General features: G+C 54.6%; 1 protein-coding gene across 2 annotated transcripts; it reads right to left on the bottom strand.

The window, feature by feature from the left end:
• Positions 1-353: 353 nt before the first annotated feature.
• DRAXIN (dorsal inhibitory axon guidance protein) lies at positions 354-10977 on the bottom strand (the record flags this gene model as incomplete). 2 transcript variants are annotated; one of them, XM_079698078.1, is made up of 6 exons in its annotated part: positions 354-466; positions 4103-4192; positions 5934-6023; positions 6448-6548; positions 7927-8131; positions 10527-10977. In XM_079698078.1, the coding sequence occupies 6 exons, from the start codon at positions 10975-10977 to the stop codon at positions 354-356; spliced, it is 1050 nt and encodes a 349-aa protein (XP_079554204.1). The 2 variants fall into 2 exon arrangements, with proteins under 2 accessions (XP_079554204.1, XP_079554205.1); XM_079698079.1 differs by having other exon boundaries at positions 6448-6559; positions 7941-8131.
• Positions 10978-21133: the final 10156 nt, after the last annotated feature.

Below are 21133 nucleotides of genomic sequence, written 5' to 3'. Positions count from 1 at the left end.
TCGAAAACCTCTTCCTTTTAAAACTCGAAACCACTGCAGTGCTGAGGTCGGACGGTAGAGGGCGCTCTCGACATTGCCATCGCGGAGAACGCGGACACCGGGATGCGCTGGCGGTGTGGGTCTCCCACTGGCCGGGTGGTGGCTGCAGGTGTGCTGCTGCTCGGCTCCTGGGCGGGGGGCAGTTCGCCCAGGGCTCCCCTCCTGGGGCTGAGTGTCCTGGGTGTGAGCCCGCAGCCTCAGTCATCTGACTCCCCATTTGATCTGCCACCGCGAGTTATAAACAAACTGCCCGGCTTCTCCAAACCTCCCGCGCTCAGTCCCCTGGCCGGTGGGGAGGCGCCTCACGCGGCCCGCTAGACATTGATGAAAGATCCCTGGTCGCCGTTGGCCGTTTCGGGCTCCACGCAGCGCCCCTTTCTCCGGGTGACCCTGCGGTTCCGGTGGAATTTGACGTAGCAGCGCAGCCCTGGGTGAAGAGAGGCAAGGGGGTCAGGGATGCGACCAGCCAGACCCCTCCGCGCCCTCTGGAACCCCCTGCATCCTCTCACCACCACCCCCTTCTTTTTTCTGTCCTACAGCCAACCCATCCCCTGCAGAGCAGCCTGAATGGGCTTAAAAAAGCGAATCACAGAGGGAGAAGGGAAGAGTGAACAGATGGAGCACAGGGGATATTTAGGGCCATGGAACTATTCTGTGTGATACTATAACGGTGGGTACATGTCTATGCATTTGTCAAAACCCATAGAATGTGCAACACAAAGAGTGAACCCCTAATATAAATTATGGACTTTAGTGAATAATGTATCACTATTGGTTCATCAGTTGTAAAAAGTGCACCACACTAAAGTAAGATAATAGGGGAAACGGTGTGTTTGGGGGGCATATGAGAACTCTGTATTTTTTGCGCAATCTTTCTGTAAACCTAAAACTGCTCTTAAAAAATAGTCCATTAAAAACCTTTTTTTAAAGGGATGCAGATTCTGCCCTCCCCTATGAAACCTCCCATGACTCCCCATTGTACTCAAAAGGAGATCCAAACTTCCTACCCTGGCTTATAAGACCCTCTGGGACCTGGACCTGCCTCCTGTCTGCTCTCTTCACCTCCCACTCCCCTCCTCACTCTAACTCCAGCCACACCCAGTTTTCTTGCTTTTCCTCGTAAACCCATTCATTTTTGGCCCCAGGGCCTTGGCACTTACTGTTCTCACAGCCAGAAACGCCTTCCTGAAGTTCTTGGCATAGCTGGCTCCTTCACAGCCTTCAGGTCCCAAAGGGACCCTCCCTGACCACCCTAATTAAAGTAGTCGTGGCCCTCCTGGCCCACCAGTGGGAGGGGTTCCTGGCTGTGGCTCTATCATAACCACATGTCAGGCATCCCCTGACATACATGGGTAGACATGTTTTTCATTTAAGGCCACATCCTCCTGATTGGGGGTGGGAGGGTTAGGGGAAGAGATTGCTCGGTGTGGCCTGAGCAATCCCTACATTTCAGGTTAGGAGTGACCACAGGGAGAGAGGAGGACATCACCTGCTTAAGATGTGCTTATGTCACTGTCAAGAGAATAAAGGAATTGCTGTGAAGTTTGTGCTTTGGGGTCTAGAACTGACACCTGGATCACAGCTTTCAGACCTGTGGCCACACAAAATACACTTAGGAGGGGGGCAGGGGATTATGAGCAGGAGTGGTTGGTAGCCACAGAAGCCCTTCTGGAACCCTCCAGAATCCAGGCTGGCCTAGACTGCAGCCCTGGAACCTGAATTCAACATTTTGGGATTTCTCAGAAGTCCTCAGGACTCTTGGTCCTCAGAGGGTTCCTGACAACCTCTTCCTGGACCATCTTTAATGAGCTGTCATTTCTACTCAATTTATTTTTCTGGAGCCTGAGTCTCCACGGAGGAAGCAAGAATTTTGGTGGGACCGACCAGGGTGGGAGAGACCACGGGAAACGAGCAGACGGGGTTTTGGCTGCATACATATCTTTTGGATGCCTGAAAAGCTACCCCCTCCTACCTGAGGCCCTGGGGAGGAAGGAAGGAAGCCTTCCTGGGCAGAGGGGCTGCCCAGTGAGCATCCAGCTGGGCACCAGCTGGGTGTGTGAACTCAGTCGGGCCATGTCCCCCTCACCTAGGCAGGCTGGATCTGGAGGCCCTGGCGCTATTCCGGGCTTCCTGGACTAGAGCGCCCTCTGGGCCATTCTGCACCTCTGTCTCCTCCTCTGCGAAATGGGCCCCCAGCCCTGCACACGGCTAACAGAAGGCAGCTCCCCAGCATCTCCACCCCTGAATGCTTCCATGCCCTCACCTCCCAGCTGGTCCTCTGTGTCTCCACTCCTGCCCCCAACAGTACTGCAGCCAGAGTGAGCTGTTACACTCATAAGTCAGACCAGGTCACTCCCCTGCTTAAAACCTGCCGACACCTTCCCATTATAACTCTATAAAGTCCTGCATGATCCTCCCCGCCAGCTTCTCCTACTTCCCCTTCTGCCACCTTCCCCATTGGCTACTGTGTGCCAGGCGCCCTCAAACATTCCAGCCTCATTCCTGCCCGAGGCCCTTGGCTTTGCTCTGCCGCTTGCCTAGGACTCTCTCTCCATCCCCCCGCCCCTCATTTTCAGGTGGCTGGTTCTGCAGTCCACTCCTGTCCACCCTTTCTAAAACACCTCCCAGACTCCTCATCAGCCCAGTCTGGGTTATTCTCTTTACAGCCCCTATTCCTTTCTAAAGACATCTCATCTACTTATTTGCTTATTGTTGCTCATCTCACTAGAATGGAATCCACGGGCGCAGAACTTGCTGGTTCTCTTTGTCGCTGAATCCCAATGTCCTTATCAGAACCCAGCACATAGTAGGCACTCAATAAATATTTCTTGACAGACTAGATGAATGAGTAATTGGACCTAAGCAGCTTTATTGCTCTCACAGCAGATAATTTTTGAGGCTAATGTGAGAAAAAATTGGGCATGTATCTCAGAATGGTCAACAGAGGGACTGAGACCAAATCCCTTCACTCAGGAAATGTGAGCCCTGGATGTGGGATGACACTGAGTAATTATTGTGCATTTTTGGTATTTTGTTTTTAAAAGAGTACTTATCTCTTAGATGTGATACTGAAATATTCACAGATGAAATATCTACAGTTCCAGGAGTTGCTTCAAAATCTTATTGCAGGGACTTCCCTGGCAGTCCAGTGGTTAAGACTCTGCGCTCCCACTGCAGGGGGCGCAGGTTTGATCCCTGGTCGGGGTAAGATGCTGCATGCTGTGCAGCGTGGCCAAAAAAGAAGATTCAAAAAATCCTATTGCAACGGGGGAAGCAGATGGGGAGCGGGAGACAGCACAGATTGGCCATGAGTGAGAATTATTGAAGCTGGGTGACGGGAAATGGGGGTCCATTATACTATCCTGACGACTCAATATATGTTTGAAATTTTTCAGAATACAAAATTTAAAATGTTCTCCCACTTTTCTAGCTATGTAGGTTTGGGCAAGTGGCTTAACCTTTCTGTGCCTCAGTTTGCTTTTGGGTAAAATGGGGAGAACAATAGCTCCCTTCCTGGGATCGTTGGGAGGATTAAGGAGATAATGGGTAAAGGGCTTAGCACAGAGCCCGGTACACCTGGGCCCACCTGGGCAGGAGGGCACATACCGCTCCACGTGGGAGCTCAGAGGAGTTAAAGAGGGAGCCAGCCGGGCAAGTGCATCCTTCCCTGGGACAGTGCTGGGAAATCCACCCCCCACCCCTTGTTATCACGCTTGGAATGTCTCCCCTGGGATAGAATTCTGGTGTGAAAGCACCAGGCTTCTCAGGTTTGATCTTCTTTTACAAGATACTCTCCTTTCTCCTCCCCTCTCCTGCCTCCAGATCATGGCAGATGATGCCAGCTTGTATTTCGAGAGGTGAGAAAAGCAAATTTGAGCAACGATGCCAGGAATCGAGACTAAATGAGTTCACAGATTGTGAAGGCACCGAGCAAAGCTGTTCCTGCTCGTGTCCTCAGCTCCCCAGGGATTCTCCCACCCCCTTCTCTGCCCACCCCGGCTTGGAGGAGAAAGGGAGGTTGCGAGGTCTCGGCACCGAGGGAGCCCCCCGATATCGGGCTCACCTTCCACACACATGCAGTCGTCAAAGCATTTGTTGTTCAGGCCTCGGTTGTGGGGCGTGCAGAGATGCTCCCGGAGGTCGCAGCAGGTCCCTGCCCACACAGCAAAAGCACACTCGGTCAGCCACGCCGAGCGGACCCTCCCTGTGCCCTGCACACGCTCCCACTGGACAGGAGATACATCATCTCCATGGTGGGGCCATCCCTGGCAGGATGGACCATCTGGTGCGCAAGGCTCCCAGCTGGAACCACCGACAAATGTCACGGCCGAGGCCCCTGGGGGCGGGCGGCAGAGACCCCAGACGCCCCAGATGGGCAATTGATTGATCATGGGAGGAGCGAGGGCGCTGTGGGATCCCCCCCTGGGTGGAACGGCTGGGGGCTGCCAGGTGTGAAGTCAGCACGGAGCTGGGAGGGGCCTCGGTGATCATGGAGCCAACGTCCTCTTTGGACAGATGGGGAAACAGAAGCCCCCGAGAGGCAGGCCCTCGGCACGGCCTCGCCCACCATGGAGCCAACTCTCAGAGCCACTGTTCAGTTGGCCCAAACTTGAGCCTTTTCTTTCTGCTCAGGGTGAAAACAGTGGTTTGGAAAGAAAACAGCCTTTCAGGGAGCTGGCGGTCTGGCTTCTCCGATGCCAAATGGCTTGTTGGGTTGCTGTTTTGTAGAATATTCTGGTCACTGAATTAACGAGCATCGTGGAGGTGTGTAACTCAGACCTCCCTCCAGAAGGCACTTGCCATCCATCGGCCAGGAGAGCAGTTAGCTGCCAGCCTCCAGCTGTTAACACCTGCAGGAGCCTCCTGAGCCAATGTCACACTGTTCCGGAGCAGAACAGCCCAGGCAGTGACTGGCTCAGTGGGGGTGCCAGGGCCTGGCTATCTGCCCAGCAGGGGCCTCTTCTAACAGGCAATCTTTGCTCTGGAGCTCCCTGCTGGCGGGCGACTGCATCACAGTCTCCTGTCCATTCCTCCTTCGTTCCACTTTTATTGTTCACAGGCCTTACCCTAACCCCCACCCCCAGAAAACTCCTGCCCTTCGAACTCCCCCTCGCTATCGTCTTCCCAGAAGTTCCGACTGACCCAGTCAAGGGCCAGCAGCTTAGACCATCAATCAAAACCCCAGGCCTGGGGCTTCCCTGGTGGCGCAGTGGTTGAGAGTCCGCCTGCCGATGCAGGGGACGTGGGTTCGTGCCCCGGTCCGGCAAGATCCCACATGCCGCGGAGCGGCTGGGCCCGTGAGCCATGGCCGCTGAGCCCGTGCGTCCGGAGCCTGTGCTCCGCAACGGGAGAGGCCACAACAGTGAGAGGCCCGCGTACCGCAAAAAAACAAAAAAAACCCAGGCCTCTGTTTTCAGACTGTCTTAATGGACTCAGCTGCTGAACAGGTCAGGATGTCATCAAAGTATCCCAAGAAGCCCAGCAGTGTCATGATGGGACAAAGACAGAATTAAGCCCAAAAGGACGTTAGGAGAGAGAAGTCGAGAGAAGGGTCATCATGATTGAAGGCAGTGTGGGGCAGCGGTTCAGAACCAGGCCGACTCAGGTTTGAGCCACTTCCTAGCTGTGTGACCTCGGCTGAAACACTTAGCCTCTCTGAGCCTCAATTTCCTCGCCTGAAGATGGGGAATGACAGGGTCTCTTTCTCTGGGTTGCTGTGAGGATTAAATAGAACAAAGTATGACAGCAACCCTCAGTAAAGTGGTAGCCGTGGTTGTTATTATTTACCATCCCTCAAGGGTCCTGCTCATGTGTCTGGGAACACCCGCCCCCATCCCCACGCAAGATCCCCCAGCGCCCGGCCTAGGGTCTTGAACACGATGCTGGTTTGGTACCTGGCAGGCAGTCCTGGTGGTGGTCGCAGGGCTCCCCGTCAGCCGGTGATGTTTCATTCCCATCACTGGAGAGTTTGCCCCGGTGTTTCTCTGGGGAAAACAGGATCTGTGGTCAGAGGCTGAGGCTCGGCAGGGCAGAGAGATTAAGCACAGAACACCAGGGTAAGAGCGCTCACACCACCACTCCCACAGTGTGGCTTGGATAAGACACAATACCTCTCTCTGCCTCAGTTTTCTCTTCTCTAAAGTGGGATCAACAGCAGAACAGACCCTTCTTTTTTTTTTTTTTTTTTTTTTAAGGTTAAGTGAGTAGCTACGTGGAAAGCGTTTGCCGCACGATGAGCACTTGAGATCAGCAAGTCCATTTCAGGTGTCCGTTCCATTATAGACTCCAGGCCCCCCATCCCACCTTGGAAATATGTAGGTCAGGATGGAGTCACCGAGGCCCCTACCCCAATGGATGGTGGGAGGGGGAGGGAGCCCAGCACGGGGGTGGCGGGGTGGGTAGACATACCTTTCTTCTTCGTAGATGGCCAGACCTCAGGCTTTAAGTCTTCATAATCGGTCCAGTCAAACAAGGCCATATCCAGTGTGGGCATCACCTCCCCGTCAGGCCTGGGATGAGTCTGCAGAAGGGGGTGGAGAGGAGGGAGCTTGAAGATCCCAACAGGTGAAAGAAGAAACGTGGGGCCCCAGGACCAGAGAGCAAAGGAGGGGCTCCTCAGAGGCCAGCTCATCCTGGGCTGGACAGGCTGCAATCCCAGCCCGGGGACATTGAGAGGGCCGCCCAGAGCAGCCACCCCCAATGTGGGACGGTGCCTATAGGCAGCTAATGCAGTCGGGCAAGTGATCCACCAGGCCCTCTGGGGGAGGCGGAAGAAGGCAGCTGTATCCGCTCAGGAGGAAGCCCAGCTGCTTGTTCCCCTGCCCATTCTCTCCCCTGCAGATGTCATCAGCTCTCTGTGGCACTGTTGAGGCCACGGCCATGGCTCAGTTCCACTCACAGCCCTCGCCAGCAGTCTCGGCACAGCAAATTCTGGCCAGCAGTTCCACTCACAGCCCTGGCCACAGTAGGATGTGAACCCACCTTCTAGGGCTGGGTTCTCAACACATGGGCTTCAGGGGCCCTGCGACAGCATGGGTAACCATGGATTCATCGGAAATGGCCCATAGTCTTATCAGAATCTCAGGGGGGTGCAAGACCCAAAAAGAGAATAAGAAAGATCTACTGCTAAGAAAAAGTTTTATTTCTTCTACACATATATTTATTTTTGATCATTTTTAATGATTTTATTTTGAAACAAATTTCAAAGCCCCAGAAGAGGTGCAATGATGCACCTCATGTTAATTGCAACAATAAATACCCTCCATCTAGACTCACCAATGGTTGGTGTATTTGCCACGTTTGCTGGCTTGCTTCCTCTCTGTATATCTTTTTGTTTCTGTTCTTGTTTTTTTTGTCTGTGCCACGCGGCATGTGGGATCTTAGTTCCCCGACCAGGGATCAAACCCACGGCCCCTGCAGTGGAAGCGTGGAGTCTTAACCACTGGACCGCCAGGGAAGTCCCTTCCATATATCCTTTTTAAAGGTCTGAAGCAGATGGGTTAAAGTGTTAACTAAAGCTTGTTAATTCTGGATCATGGGGACATGGTTTGAAAGATTATTATTCTCTGTACTTTTCAGCATGTACAAAATTCTTCCCCAAAGGCCTTGCTCTTCTAGATGCAGAGACCAGTGTGCTGAGCCGGCACTTGCTTCCTTGGCATTCCCTAGAGTGAGCCCCCAGGACCACTGCCTGGACAGTGGCAGCCCTCCCTGGCCAGTGGGCCCACTGGCCCGAGCTGGGCTGGATGGGCATCAGGAGACCTGGCTTCCATCCAGCCCTGCTGGCCTGGACCAGCTCCTTCCTGCCACTGTGCCTCAGTCTCCCTAAATGTACTAAGAGGGGTTTGCATGACATCATCTCAAGGACCCTTCCATCTCCGAGGCCACCCCGGGCCCCTTACCTGGGGCCACAGGGATGTGACGGGCAGGATCAGGGACTCTTCTGTGGCAGGTGCTGCCTTAGAGGTGGTGAGGTAGAGTATGGTGGGGGCCAGGCTGGTGGAGGATTCCTCCATCGCGGCATCCGGGGCCTGGTCTTCTGAGAGCTCCACCTTCTTCATCAGGGAGCTGGGACCTCTGACCAAGGCTCGGCCTGAGACAAGGAGCAGGAAACACAGCAACTTTATCTGCTTGCCACCCACCACCCCGTATAGGCCCACAGCAGGACCCACATTTCCTGCTGCGAACAGGGGGGCGGCAGGAACCATATGACAAGCTATTGGCTCAGCCGACATCACTGCTGCCCACCCTCCTGCGGGGGTGGAAGCAGGAGTCTGGGGGCAGGATGAGGGGGAAAGTCTTGGATGAATTTGCAGTGTTGCTGGGGAGATGGCCCAGGATTCTTGCTCTAAAGCAACATTCCAGCAAGTTCAAGTCTGGGTTGGTTGGGTGCAGCCATTAGTGTAAGTGCAATGAATAGAACTTAGTAGGATTAACCACGGAAGGCTTCCTGGAGGAGAGTAAGTTTGAGTAGGGGAGCCACGTGATGACGCTGAGAGGCATTGCAGGGAGGCAGAGGCCTTTGAGAAGGCTGGGAGGTGAGAGCTCCCTACATGGTGATAATGACCCTGCTTATTGAGTACATGCTGCGTGCTGGGACCATGTTGTATGCTGGGTCCTGCTTTACAAGCACTATTTCACCTAACCTTTGCAGGAGCTCTGGCAGGGAGGTACTCTTTCAGCCTCATCTACAGGGAAGGAAACTGAAACACAGAGAAGTTAGGCAACTTGCCTGAGAGCACACAGCTAGTGAGTATCAAAGTCTGAGTTCGAACCCAGGTCCATCTGTTGCAAAACCAATACTTTTAACCACTGATGCTGCCTTCCAAGATATATGGGCATGGGGTAGGATGAGTGTGAGAGGGGAGAGTGTGCAGGGCTGGGGGGTGGTCGGGAACCAAGGGGCTTCGAGAAAAGCTAGAGGCCCCAGGCTCATCCTGGCCTCTTTTTCTCAGGCAAGATCTGACTTTAAGGTTGGTTGGGTCAGTTGGGGCCTCCCCACCATCCAGAGATGAACCCCAGAGTGTAGGAAGGGGACTCGGGGACCACTGAAACTGCTCTATTCATTTTACAGAAGGAAACTGAGGCCCCATCAGGCTGAGACCTTCCAGCTGGTCAGCAGGCCTGGGCCTGGACTCCAGACCTCCACTCACCCACTCTTGTGGGAGCGCCCCGCTGGTCCACGGGAGCTGGGGCTGGAGCTGGGCTGGGCTGAGTCCACGCCCCGTGTATGCCTTCTTGCTTGCTGTCAAGGCTGCCACTGCCCCCACCCCACCTGACACGTGATCCCCAGGGGCGGGAGGCTGAGAGTCTAAGCTGGGCCCACTCCCCTGTGTTCTGTCCACCTGGGGGGTCTCAGCGGGCCTGGAAGGGAAGCAAGCCCCAGCTGTTTGCAGGAGAAGGTGGGGCTGAGGCTCCATCACCCACCTCCTGCAGAGCCCCCGCCCCCATCCATGCCTGTGGCACTCGGTCTGCCCCTAGAGGCAGTCATGTCACATGTAGAGACTTGGAAGCCGAGGTTGCCTGCCTGGGCTCTGGCCAGGGGAGACAGGGGAGGAGCCTGCTGGGTGGGGCTGCTGGGACATGTTTGTTCTGGGGAGGCTGGGACCAGTGGGTGGTTCGGCTCACAGGGGATTTGGGAACGTGGAGGGAACTTGAAGGGAGGTCAGAAAGACAAGGAAGAAACCCCATCAAACACACAGAGCAGAGGCAGGAGAAGTAAGGACGTGACCGCTCTCCTTGGTCAGCCGTGTCCAGGTCGGAGGACACTGACTCAGCACTGAGAGAAAGCTGAGAATTAACTAGGAACAACCACTGCCCATTGCCCCTGACAAGTGCCAGGCACCATTCTGGGTACTTCAGATAGCAAGCCGTCTCTGAATCTACCCTGAGGGCAGAAGGGGCCATTACACTCACTTTGCAGAAACGGAGGCACAGAAAGGTGACTTGCCAGTAAGTAGTGGAACCAGAATCAGACCTGGGGCAGATCTGGCTTCAGAGTCTAAGCTCTCGGCCTCTGCTCTGTGCCTCGGAGTTGATTAAGTGATGGGCTTGGAGGGCACCGAACTGTCCCATCTCTATTCAGGACTTACAGTAGGATGGATTTAGGTCAGATACGAGGTAGAACTTTCTGATTTAGGAGGATGATCTATTGATAGGACTGAGCTCCCTCCTATGGCCACATGTCCTTCTCTTCCTCCCATGCTCCACGCCCAGGCCTTTCCCAGCGTCCACTTCATACCAGGTTCCTCTGACTTCAGTGAGACCCCTCCCTTCCTCTGGGGGTCCACTACCTGCCCCCTTTGGGGCCTCTGGATGTCCTCCCAGGGACCTCACACCATTGACACCTCTGCCCACCCTTTCCCCCCCTCCCCGGCCTCCCTGTCCTGTCCCTGAAGTCCCCTTGGCCATTTGGATCTGATCCCTCTCCCCCACTCCCCCTCCCCCTTTTGTTGCAGGGCCCCACCCCCTCGCAGGCCTCCAGCTACCTCTGTGCAGTTTCAACCTCTCCTTACGGCTCTTGTGCTCCCTGCCTCGTTTCTTCACCCTCTCTGACCCTGGAGACCGGCTCTGCTTCTCGGGGTAGGGCAGTGTCAGCCCCAGGAGCAGATCCTTGTCCTGCAGCAGGCCTGCAGGATTCTGCCCAGGCAGCAGCCCCCCTGCCCCTGGCAGCCTGGAGGCCTGCCTGGTGGTGGCAACCACAGCCCCATCCTGGGCCCGGCCAGGTGTGCCTGGGCCACGCTCCTTCTTGCCCAGGCCCTGCCGGCGGTGGTGGCTGGTCTGGGGCGTCCACAGTGCTGGGCCTGCGAGGTCGATGTGATTCTCCGGGAGGTTCCGAGCAGAGCTTCCGGGTCCCAGGGAGACTGCCAGGCTCAGCTCCAGTAGCAGGAGGAGGGCGAGGAACAGCATGGGGGCAACGTGGGTGGTGGGCCCAGCCATGGGCTTTTCCCTGCAAGAAAAGCAGGACTCTAAGGGGGCAGCCCTCCTCCTCCACGGCCCCACTCCCCAGTCCCCTAACCCACACTATTATAGCCTAGTGTTTCTCAACAGGGATGGACGGGGACTTGGACCCCTCACCCCTCCAGGTGACATCTGGCAACATCTGGAGACATTTTTGGTGGTCAAAACTAGGCAACACCACTGACTTTACTGGGTGGAGGCCAGGGATGCTGCTAAACGCCCTACAATGCTCAGGACTCCCCCATGACAGGGAATCACTGGCCCAGAAAGACCCCAGTGCTGAAGCTGAGAACCCCTGGTTTCAATAGTTTAAGAAGCGCCCAGGTTCCAGATTAGTCTAGATTCCTCTTTCTGTACAAACCACTACCTTTGGCTAAGTTCCCTGGAATGAGCTGAGTCCCCCCAAGCTCAGAAATAGGCCGATAGTCCCAGAGACTTGACTCAAAGCCTACATTCAAACAGATGGAATAATAGCATTTGAGCACGTGCTGTAAGTAAGAATCGTGTTCAGCGCTTGGTGTGAATTTCTATCACTTGGTCCTTTCACCGAGTCTCTGAAGTAATGCCTATTATTTTCTGAAGTGGAAATAAAGGCTCAGAGAGGCTGTCACACGGAGTATGTGGCATTTATGCAACTGCTATGCCTGTGCTCTGAGCTCCCACGTGCTGTCCCAGGACAGCCCAGGCCTTGCCTTTTCTCTTCCTCCAAGTTCCAGTTCTGACATGGCAGGCACTGTCCCTGCGGGGGCTGGGGAGCTTTGGAGGCTGGACTCTGACCCTGCAGGGTGGGGTGAGCTACCTCTGACCTACACTGGGGACAGCCCATCTTTCTGCACCAGAAGTGATGTCTCCTCAGGGGACCTCACTGCTCCCCACTCTGCACCAGAGGACGAGTCGGAACCCCCGGATGCTGCAGAAGGACTTGGAGCTAAGGCTCAGGAGACTCGTGGCTGGGGCACAATGGGAGTGTCCCACCCCCTGGGGCCCCTCCCCCATAGCCCTCCCCGCTATACCAACCTCACTGCATCCAGCTGAGCTGGGCACCAGGTTAGCCAGGCTGATTGAATTTTTATGGCCTCCCTGGGCCCCCTGCATATTCCATTAGGTTCACAAAGGTGCTTACACAACCGTTTCCTTGTGATTTGTAGCCTTGTAATCGCCCAGGGCTGAGGAAAGGCTGGCGGCCTGGGGATGACTGCTGGCGTCTCTCCCTCCAGCCCCCTCCGTTCCTGCAGCCCCCGCACTGGCCATCCCACCCCAGGTTCACCGCTAGCCAACGCTGAGTGAGGGGCCCTTGAAGTGGGTGGGGAGGACAGGCTGACCCACTCTGGGAAGAGTGAGGGGTCTGGGGGGAGGGAAACGGCTCCTCCCCAGCTCGCCTGGTCACCAGCCTCCTGTTATCCTGCTGTTCCTTCATCCCCCAGCTGGCATGTAGTGGTCCCCTGGGAGGTGAGGGCCTCTACTGCCCTGGGCTCTGCCCACCAGCCTCAGCTCCAGCCTTTCCATAATGAGGGCCCGGGAGGCCGGTGCTCAGGCAAGGCCTGCACTCCTGAGGCAGCCAGGTGGGAGAAGGAGGGGCCTTTGAGAGGCCTGTCAGTCAAGCATTGTTCTGCTCCCGGGGAGCCCTCAAACCCTATTTCCAGGCCTCAGGCAGATGCCAGGCTGCATTTACCAGGCTCCACCCTCCCCTCCCCGTGGCTGAGAAAGGCTGAGTCTGTGTTGGATGCTGCCCTGACCCAGCCCCGCCTTTCTGTCCTGCGGGGACATCACATCGATAACCTGGGAGAAACCCACAGAGCACCATCAACAGGGACCCTTTGGGACACTGGCCCGGTGAACAGAATCCCTCCACCTTGAGAGCAGAGAGGAGCAAGGCGGGTCACCCAAAAAGTGCAGGCAAGGGACCAGATGAGGCTTGGCTGAGGGGTGAGGGGTGGGCAGCCCCACAGCGTGTATGGGCAGCGTGCTGTCCCTGTGGACACACATGAGGCCGATCAGTGACCCCGAGCCAGCCTCTGAGCTCGGTGACCAGCCTCGGCACTGGTCCTGCAGAGCCAGGAGCTGAAGCCCAGCCCCATCCCAACCCTACACCCCCATGCATCACGGATACTTGCCATCTCTCCCAGTGAAGTCCTCTTACCAAGCCCTTGCCAGTGGCCATGGGTCTGTTCATCATACCCAGGAACCCCAACTTCAGTGCCATCTTTGTTCCCTCCCACCCTTTGCACCCCACAAATCATGTACGCAGCCAGCCTGGGGCAGGGAGGGGGGATTTCAGTGTGCAGGCTGAAGCACCTGAGGGGCCATCCCTCTCCTGGATGGATATCAGCTCCATCCAGCCCCCGGGCCCAGCCCATACTGCTGCCAAACTACTCAGATCCTGACCCTCTCCTGCCCCAAACTGTCCATGGCTCCCTATCCCTTTCCCATTTAACCACAGACTCCTCACTTGGGTACTCAAGATCTCGTATAATGTGGCCCCAACCTAACTTTGCAGCCCTGATTTCTATTTCCTCCCCGTCACAGCCGATAGAGACTAAGCCCTAGGCCTCGAGCACCTCCCATCTTTCCTGTCTCTCTCTTCTGGCTGAGGCTGTTCCCTCTGCCCGGAACAGCCTCTCCTCTTCACCCCCATCTCTCTCTCTGTGGAAATCCTGCCCATCCTCTGAGACTCGTCCCAAATGTCACTTCCGGCAGAAAACTACCCCCTGGGGGCTCTCGCACAGCTCTGCCCGCTCATTTCCTGCTGGGGCAATCAGCCTTTTTTAAAGTCCCTGACTATGGACTTCCCTGGTGGTCCAGAGGTTAAGGCTCCATGTTCTCAATGCAGGGGGCCCGGGTTTGATCCCTGGTCGGGGAACTACATCCCACGTGCCACAGCTAAAAGATCCCGCACGCCACAACTAAGACCTGGCGCAGCCAGATAAGTAAATAAATATTAAAATAAATAAATAAAATAAAGTCCCTGAGAAGATCTGGGGAAGATCCCTTTCCCCTCTGTCCCTGTCAGATTTACAAGACCCTGCAAATAATAGGCACTGATAACTACGGATCGGAATGGAATCAAACTGACACCTGAGCAGATCACAAAAAATTCCCAGGGAGGGTGTGCGTGTTTGTGTGTGTGTGCGACAGAGAGAGAGAGAGAGAGAGAAGGAGAGAGCTAAGTGAGGCTTGGGGATGCTGGCACCTCTTTGTCCTGAAGACCGCATGGAACCCTGGCCCCAAGCCCACAGCATTTGTACTTGAATCTTGGAACATTCCAGCAGCCAAGATGCCAGCCTGGCAAAGAGCCACTCAGGGAATGCGGGCTGCTAGAGAAGCCGCACCAAGGATCCACAGCGATGCGGGCTCCAATCCACTCTGCCGGTCTGGAAGCCAGCTGGAGGCTGCCTCCCAGAGCATCAAGCAGCCAGGGGAAAAAAGGGGCAGCAGGTGCCCCACGTGCCCCACCCCCATCAGCCTGGGATGGTCCTGCCCGAGGTTTGCGCATAAAGCCTGCTCTTTGGGGCCTGGGTCGCTTTCCCCCAGGATTGGGGACGCTCAACAGCTTTCAGTCGCCCGGGACAAGGGCAGTCGAGGGACATGAGAACCATCCACAACCCAGAGACAGCCGTCTCACAACAGAGATCTACTAGTGACTCCTTAAAAACTAAACTGAACAAGAGCAATCGTCATCATAGGAGCTGCCACTCCCTGAGCGGCTGGAAAGCCCAGGCTCTTACAAGCTTACTTCATCCGTTTCTTATTGCATCCTCTCAATTGCCCTGCACAGGGCAGGTTGTTCTCCATTATTTTCAAAATGAGGAAACCCAGGCTCAGAGAGGGTAAAACACAAGGTGACACCACTGGGGAGTGACAAAGCCCCACCTCAAGGCCTGGGTTCTCTCTGCATCCCATCGCCCGGTCCACTGAGCTTCGTCGGGGGTCGCCTACCTCCCCCACGTAACCTCCTGCCATTGCTGTGAAAGCAGTCAGGGCCCCAGAGGGGGGACCAGGCAGCTGGGAAGAGGAAACTGACAAAGGAGGGGAAAGGGGCTTGTCTCGTGCCCTTATCCTGTCCCCATACTGTGCAGAGTTGAACTGCCAGCGTGGTCTCCATCCAGAAGCCTGCGGGGAGGCAGTGTTAATGCAAATGAAGGCAGTTGATGGAGCCCGGAGCTCGCTTTGATTCCTAAGCCCCCTCCCCCCTCCCCACAACGGCCTTGCATTTGGGGGCCGGGCGACTAGGGGAGCTCCTGCCCACCTGCCTGGCAGACAACAGTGAGGCCTGAATTCCTCCTTTACTGATCAGCTCACCCGATGCCTGATGGGTTGGACGGGAGAAGGGGGCGGGTAGGGGGGTGGGAGGTGGGAGCAGTGCTGGCTGAAGGGGGTCCGATGGGAATCCTGGGCCAGGAATATCAGTGATGCTCTGATGAAGCCTAGGGATTATGACGCTCAGGCCAGGCTGTGAGCCAGACAACCACCCCCCAGGAGAACTTGGCCGTCAACCCCCCTCCCTGACCCTGCATCTCCTTCTTGCGTGTGAAAGTGACGCATTTGAGCCACCATATTTGGTAGAGATGTTTCAGGGGTTCTCTAAGCATTTGATTCTAACCTCACTTTTAAAAAATATTTGTTAAACTATTTTGAAAACTGTAGGTAAAAACAACAGACACCCTCAAGTGCGTTCTCTACACACTTTTAACTCGGGCACAGCCCCCCAGTGACTTGGCCTTCTCCCGGGTCACTGAAGAGTGTTCCAGGGATGCAAGGTGAGCAGTTTAAAAGAACTGTTGCCATTTGCAGCTACTTATTGACATGCTCCAGGATTTTCTGGACACCAACGACCAAAGCCTGTTAGAGGCTCGGTCTCATATAGACAAATGCAACTGACATCCACAGCCTGCTTTTTTTGGGTTTTTTTTTGCGGTACGCGGGCCTCTCACTGCTGTGGCCTCTCCCGTTGCAGAGCACAGGCTCCGGACGTGCAGGCTCAGTGGCCATGCATGGCTCATGGGCCCGGCTGCTCCGCGGCATGTGGGATCTTCCCGGACCGGGGCACAAACCCACGTCCCCTGCATCGGCAGGCAGACTCTCAACCACTGTGCCACCGGAGAAGCCCCATAGCCTGCTTTTATAACATTGAAGACAGCTTCTTTTTTCTCTTTGACTTACTGTAAAATAGGCAATATTGTACATTGGGGGCATAACAGTGGTCACACAGCATCTCCATGGAGGAGAGGCTGAAGAGAGTCTGACGGCATGTAGGGCTTGAAACTGTATCTGCACGAAACGGAGAAAATTTTGGTTTGGGGAAGAGATTATTGGTGGTGTTGGTGAGGTGTTACACCGCTCATAAAATGCTGACTTCATTGATTTTATATGTTGGGATTATGGATAAGATTTCATGGGAAACGATCTGTACTGCACAAAAAATAATGGGGGGGGTACTAGGGGAAGAAGACCGCTGGATCACTGGGTTAGATTAGATGGTCTCGAGGGCTCGGTCTGCCAAGGGAGCCTAGGAATTTATGATCCACAGTGACAAGACTCCTCCATCTGTCTGTCTATCCAACTGACAGCCCCCTGTGGGGAGGGATGACACATCATACCCTCCAGGTTCTGGAGTGAGCCCCCAGGGACCAGGGGCAGGTATTGTGAAGTAGCATGAATTCAGAGGACATATTTGTGAATGTTCAAAGACAAAACGTGGGAATTCCCTGGCGGTCCAGTGGTTAGGACTCCGCGCCTTCACTGCCGAGGGCGCAGGTTCAATCCCTTGTCGGGGAACTAAGATCCCGCAAGCAGCTCGGCCAAAAAAAAAAAAAAAAAAAAGACAAAACACAGCCATGTGTGATGATAACAAGCCCATTCCTGGGCCATCCCTCCCTCTCACTCGCTTTTGGAGGAGCTCTGCCTTGCTTTGGTCACCTCTCTAACCGTGACTGACCCCCAGCACCCAGATGAAACCCTAACCCACCGAGCCGCTGGGATGGGCATCCTGAGACCAGTACAGGGGTCTCTGGGATGACTGGGACACTTCTATCTTTCAAGGGCTCTTCAGAAAGGGGTGCACAGTGCTGGGGGTCAGGGATCTGAACAGGAAGGGGCCCTGATTCCTGCCACTCCCCTGGCCACAGCTCAGGTCTTGAAAGGACCCTCCACATGGAAACATCCTAACCCTCTTTAGCTCATAAGACACTGGAAGGTAGCTGCCTTCTGCTAAACCTGGACCAGAAGGGACCTCTACCCCTGAGAGGCCAAGAAACATCCCCAAGGGGATCTTGCTCCCTTAAGAGAACCCAGCCTTCCTCTGGGGCAATCTGGGAGCCAGTATTCTTAGCCACAGGTGATGAGCTCTCCCGGCTCATGGGGGAAGTGGGTCTGGAGTTTTGTGGCCTGCTGGGCGTCTCTGGGGACCCTGACACTAAGGGCTGAATTCTGTCCTTCACAGTAGCTGCCTCAGGCCAGACTGGGCCCTGTGTAGGTGCCCCCTGATCACAGAACTCTCGCCACATTCCCTGCCATGTTTCCAGTAACACAAACATCCTTCGGTGCTGCTGTCTGCCCAGGCCCCAGCTTATCACCCAAACATCCTCCACTCTGTGGTCAGAAGAACAAATCGGACACTAGCTTTCCTGCTTAAAACTCTTCAGTGGGGGCTTCCCTGGTGGCGCAGTGGTTGAGAGTCCGCCTGCCGATGCAGGGGACACGGGTTCGTGCCCCGGTCCGGGAAGATCCCACATGCCGTGGAGCGGCTGGGCCCGTGAGCCATGGCCGCTGAGCCTGTGCGTCTGGAGCCTGTGCTCCGCAAAGGGAGAGGTCACAGCAGTGAGAGGCCCACGTACCGCAAACAAACAAACAAACAAAAACAAAACTCTTCAGTGGACATTTCTGCAACTCATACAGCAGACAAGAGATTAACTCCTTAATATATAAAGAATTCTCACTCCACTCTCATCCCTGGGAGCCCTGGGGGCAGTGTTTGTATGCCCAGAACCCCAAGTCAGCAGTGCTTAGGACAGATTTTGTGAGATGCAGGAATTATCTCTGATTTTGTTTCCATACTGCCGTGAAGATTTTAGGAATACTCTAACTTGGAATTATCTGCCTGACTCTTCCCCCTGGCACCTCCTCATGACTTGACTGGACACTTCCTGGGATGGCTGGAATCGGACAATGGAGGTGGCCATCCCCAGGTACCCCCTTCTGCTCTTAGGACAGTGGGGCCACCTGGTAGTCAGCTCCACAAACCTGGAACTCCAGTTGGGGTCTTAGAGCATCTAAGACAGCAGGTTCCTGTCTTCTTTAGGGGGAGTGGATCCCCCCAGGGCTGGAAAATGAGTAGTTGTAATTGTTCAATCAAAATAGTTATGTCCCATATTTCAAAAAGAGTCATGTACCATAATGTTCATTGCAGCCCTATTTACAATAGCCAGGACATGGAAGCAACCTAAGTGTCCATTGACAGATGAATGGATAAAGATGTGGCACATATATACAACGGAATATTACTCAGCCATAAAAGAAACGAAATTGAGCTATTTGTAGTGAGGTGGATGGACCTAGAGACTGTCATACAGAATGAAGTAAGTCAGACAGAGAAAAACAAATACCGTATGCTAACACATATATATGGAATCTAAAAAAAACAAAAAAAAGGTTCTGAAGAACCCAGGGGCAGGACAGGAATAAAGACTCAGACATAGAGAATGGACTTGAGGACACAGGGAGGGGGAAGGGTAAGCTGGGACAAGGTGAGACAGTGGCATGGACATATATACGCTACCAAACGTAAAATAGATAGCCAGTGGGAAGCGGCCACATAGCACAGGGAGATCAGGTCAGTGCTTTGTGACCACCTAGAGGGGTGGGATAAGGAGGGTGGGAGGGAGGGAGACGCAAGAGGGAGGAGATATGGGGATATATGCATAGCTGATTCACTTTGTTATACAGCAGAAACTAACACACCGTTGTAAAGCAATTGTACTCCAATAAAGATGTTAAAAAAAACAAGACACAAAACTAGTTATGTCCTCAATGAGAGTGGGGGAGGGGAGGGGGGGATCCTAAATTCTTGGGCTGGGCTCTTCCCAAGTCAATCTGGGACCAGATTCTGTCTCCCTGGCCCCTCCCACGAGCCTCCCACTATCACACCTCATCATGAGTCATAATTTCCCTGGCTGTGAAATGGGATTATTAGCCTGTCATGAGACGTGACTATTTAGGAAATGAGGACTTCTGTGTGATCGGGGAAGCGGAGGTTTCCAGGTATGGAAGGGACTCAGGCAGTGTAGGTGGGATGGAAGGCAGCAGAGCTGAGCTCCCTGGAAGGGGGGAGGGGCGATAAGAGCTGAAACATCTGCCCTGGGGGGTACTCATTGGTGGATTGGCCTTGACAGTCCTGAGCTAGTCCTTACCCATCTCCCCTGCCCCCCTGAGGCTCTGTGCCCCCAAAGTGCCACCTGTCCAAGAGGAAGGGGCCTCTCAGCCCCCCTAGGCCTCGGAACAGCCGGAGCCCCACCTACCACTCCACATGCCTTTGTGCCAACCTGGCCTCACACCGAGAACTCTACCTCTTGACCCGTGGAGCACCAGGGCGGAGACTGCCAGGGACGGTGAACCAGGTCGTCACCACTTGCTGAGCTCCTCTGGGTGCAGGACCTGGATGCCATGCAAGGGCATCTTGTCTGAAGTCTGAAGACCTTGTCCCTGCTTCTGGAAATTGCCAGTCTGATTGGGGACAATAGCCCTGGCCCTGGGGAGCTCCCACTGTAACAGGGAAGATCTAGGTCTTGCTTTGGAGGACTCTTAGACTGATGAGACACGGTTCCTGTCCTCAGGGAGCTCTCAGTCTGAGCAAGAAAAGCAGCCCCTGCCCCAGGAAGCCTCCAGTGTAACAGGGGAGATCCTGTGGCTGCCCTCAGGGATTTCCCAATCTGATAGGGGAGACACAGCTCTGGCCTCGGAGGTTCCCAGAACATGGGGAAAACATACACTTTGCTGGAGGGAACTTGTATTCTGTGGGCAAAGACACAGTCCTTGCCCTCCAGGTGTCCCCACTCTGACCTGGCAGGGAGGCCACAGGCCTCATGAAAGATTGAGGCACAGATGTAATTATTACTGATTGAAACACAAAAATATCAGCCCAAACCCATTAAGCTGAGCCATGGGAGAGCCCCCCTGACCAGAGTGGAAAGAGCTGTGTAACCTTGGGCAAGTCATTTGACCTCTCTGAGCCTCGGTTTCCTCTCCTGTAAAATGCTGGAGGTTGCGAGAATGAGGGGAGGCAAAGGTATACAGAGTGAGTGGTACCCAGTAAGGGTGCAATAAACAGTAGCTGTTGTTATTATGAAGAGGGGAAAGAGTGGGAGTGGGGCTTGGGGGTGGGCTGCTGGAAGTGTTTGTGCATCTGTGCCTGCGTGTGCATGGGGGCAGGCACAGGTGGCCACGTCCTCAGTCCTCGGTGGGGTGATGGATGGCTTCGGTCGGGCAGGTCAACACAGGCCCAGGCCAGCCTGGAGGGGACCATTGTCTTGGCAAATGAGGTTTGGCATTCCCACAGGGGCAGCACCATCTGCTTTTATTATTTCCAACAGCAGCCTCGGGAATTCCCACCCTCCTAAGGCCTCACACCTCGAAAAAACTGATGTAGGGGTGTTGTTTTGGGGGGAGGGAGTGGAGTCCTACCTCCTGCTACATTACAGGTACCCGCCACCCCTCCTCCTCTCCTAAGCCATCCTCCTGGTCCCCTTTTCCCCAAATTTCATTATCTTGGTTCCCGGACAATTTGGTTGCACCCATCACTTAATCATCGAGTGACAAAATGCCCACTGTCAGTTCTGGCAGAGGTCAGTGTGGAGTAGAAAGACACCTGGAGTCAGACAAGCCTGGGTGTGAATCCTGGCTCCAGCATTTAATAGCTGTGTGACCCTGGGCAAGTCAATTAACCTCTCCGGGCTTCAATCCCACATCTGAAAAATGAATGTCTGTTTGGGTGTCATTTATAGGGCATCAGCTACTCTAGGCTTAGAGCTTTATATGTATTATCTAGTTTATAATTCAGCCCATTGAAGTGGACAGTACTTTTCAGGTAATAACAGTAGTTACAATGGTTCAACACTGGGACAAAGATTTGAAGGATTTGCTC

This window comes from Hyperoodon ampullatus (assembly GCF_949752795.1).
Source record: "Hyperoodon ampullatus genome assembly, chromosome: 2".
NCBI classification, from domain to species: Eukaryota; Metazoa; Chordata; class Mammalia; order Artiodactyla; family Ziphiidae; genus Hyperoodon; species Hyperoodon ampullatus.
This window is presented reverse-complemented; position numbering and strand designations above follow the sequence as displayed.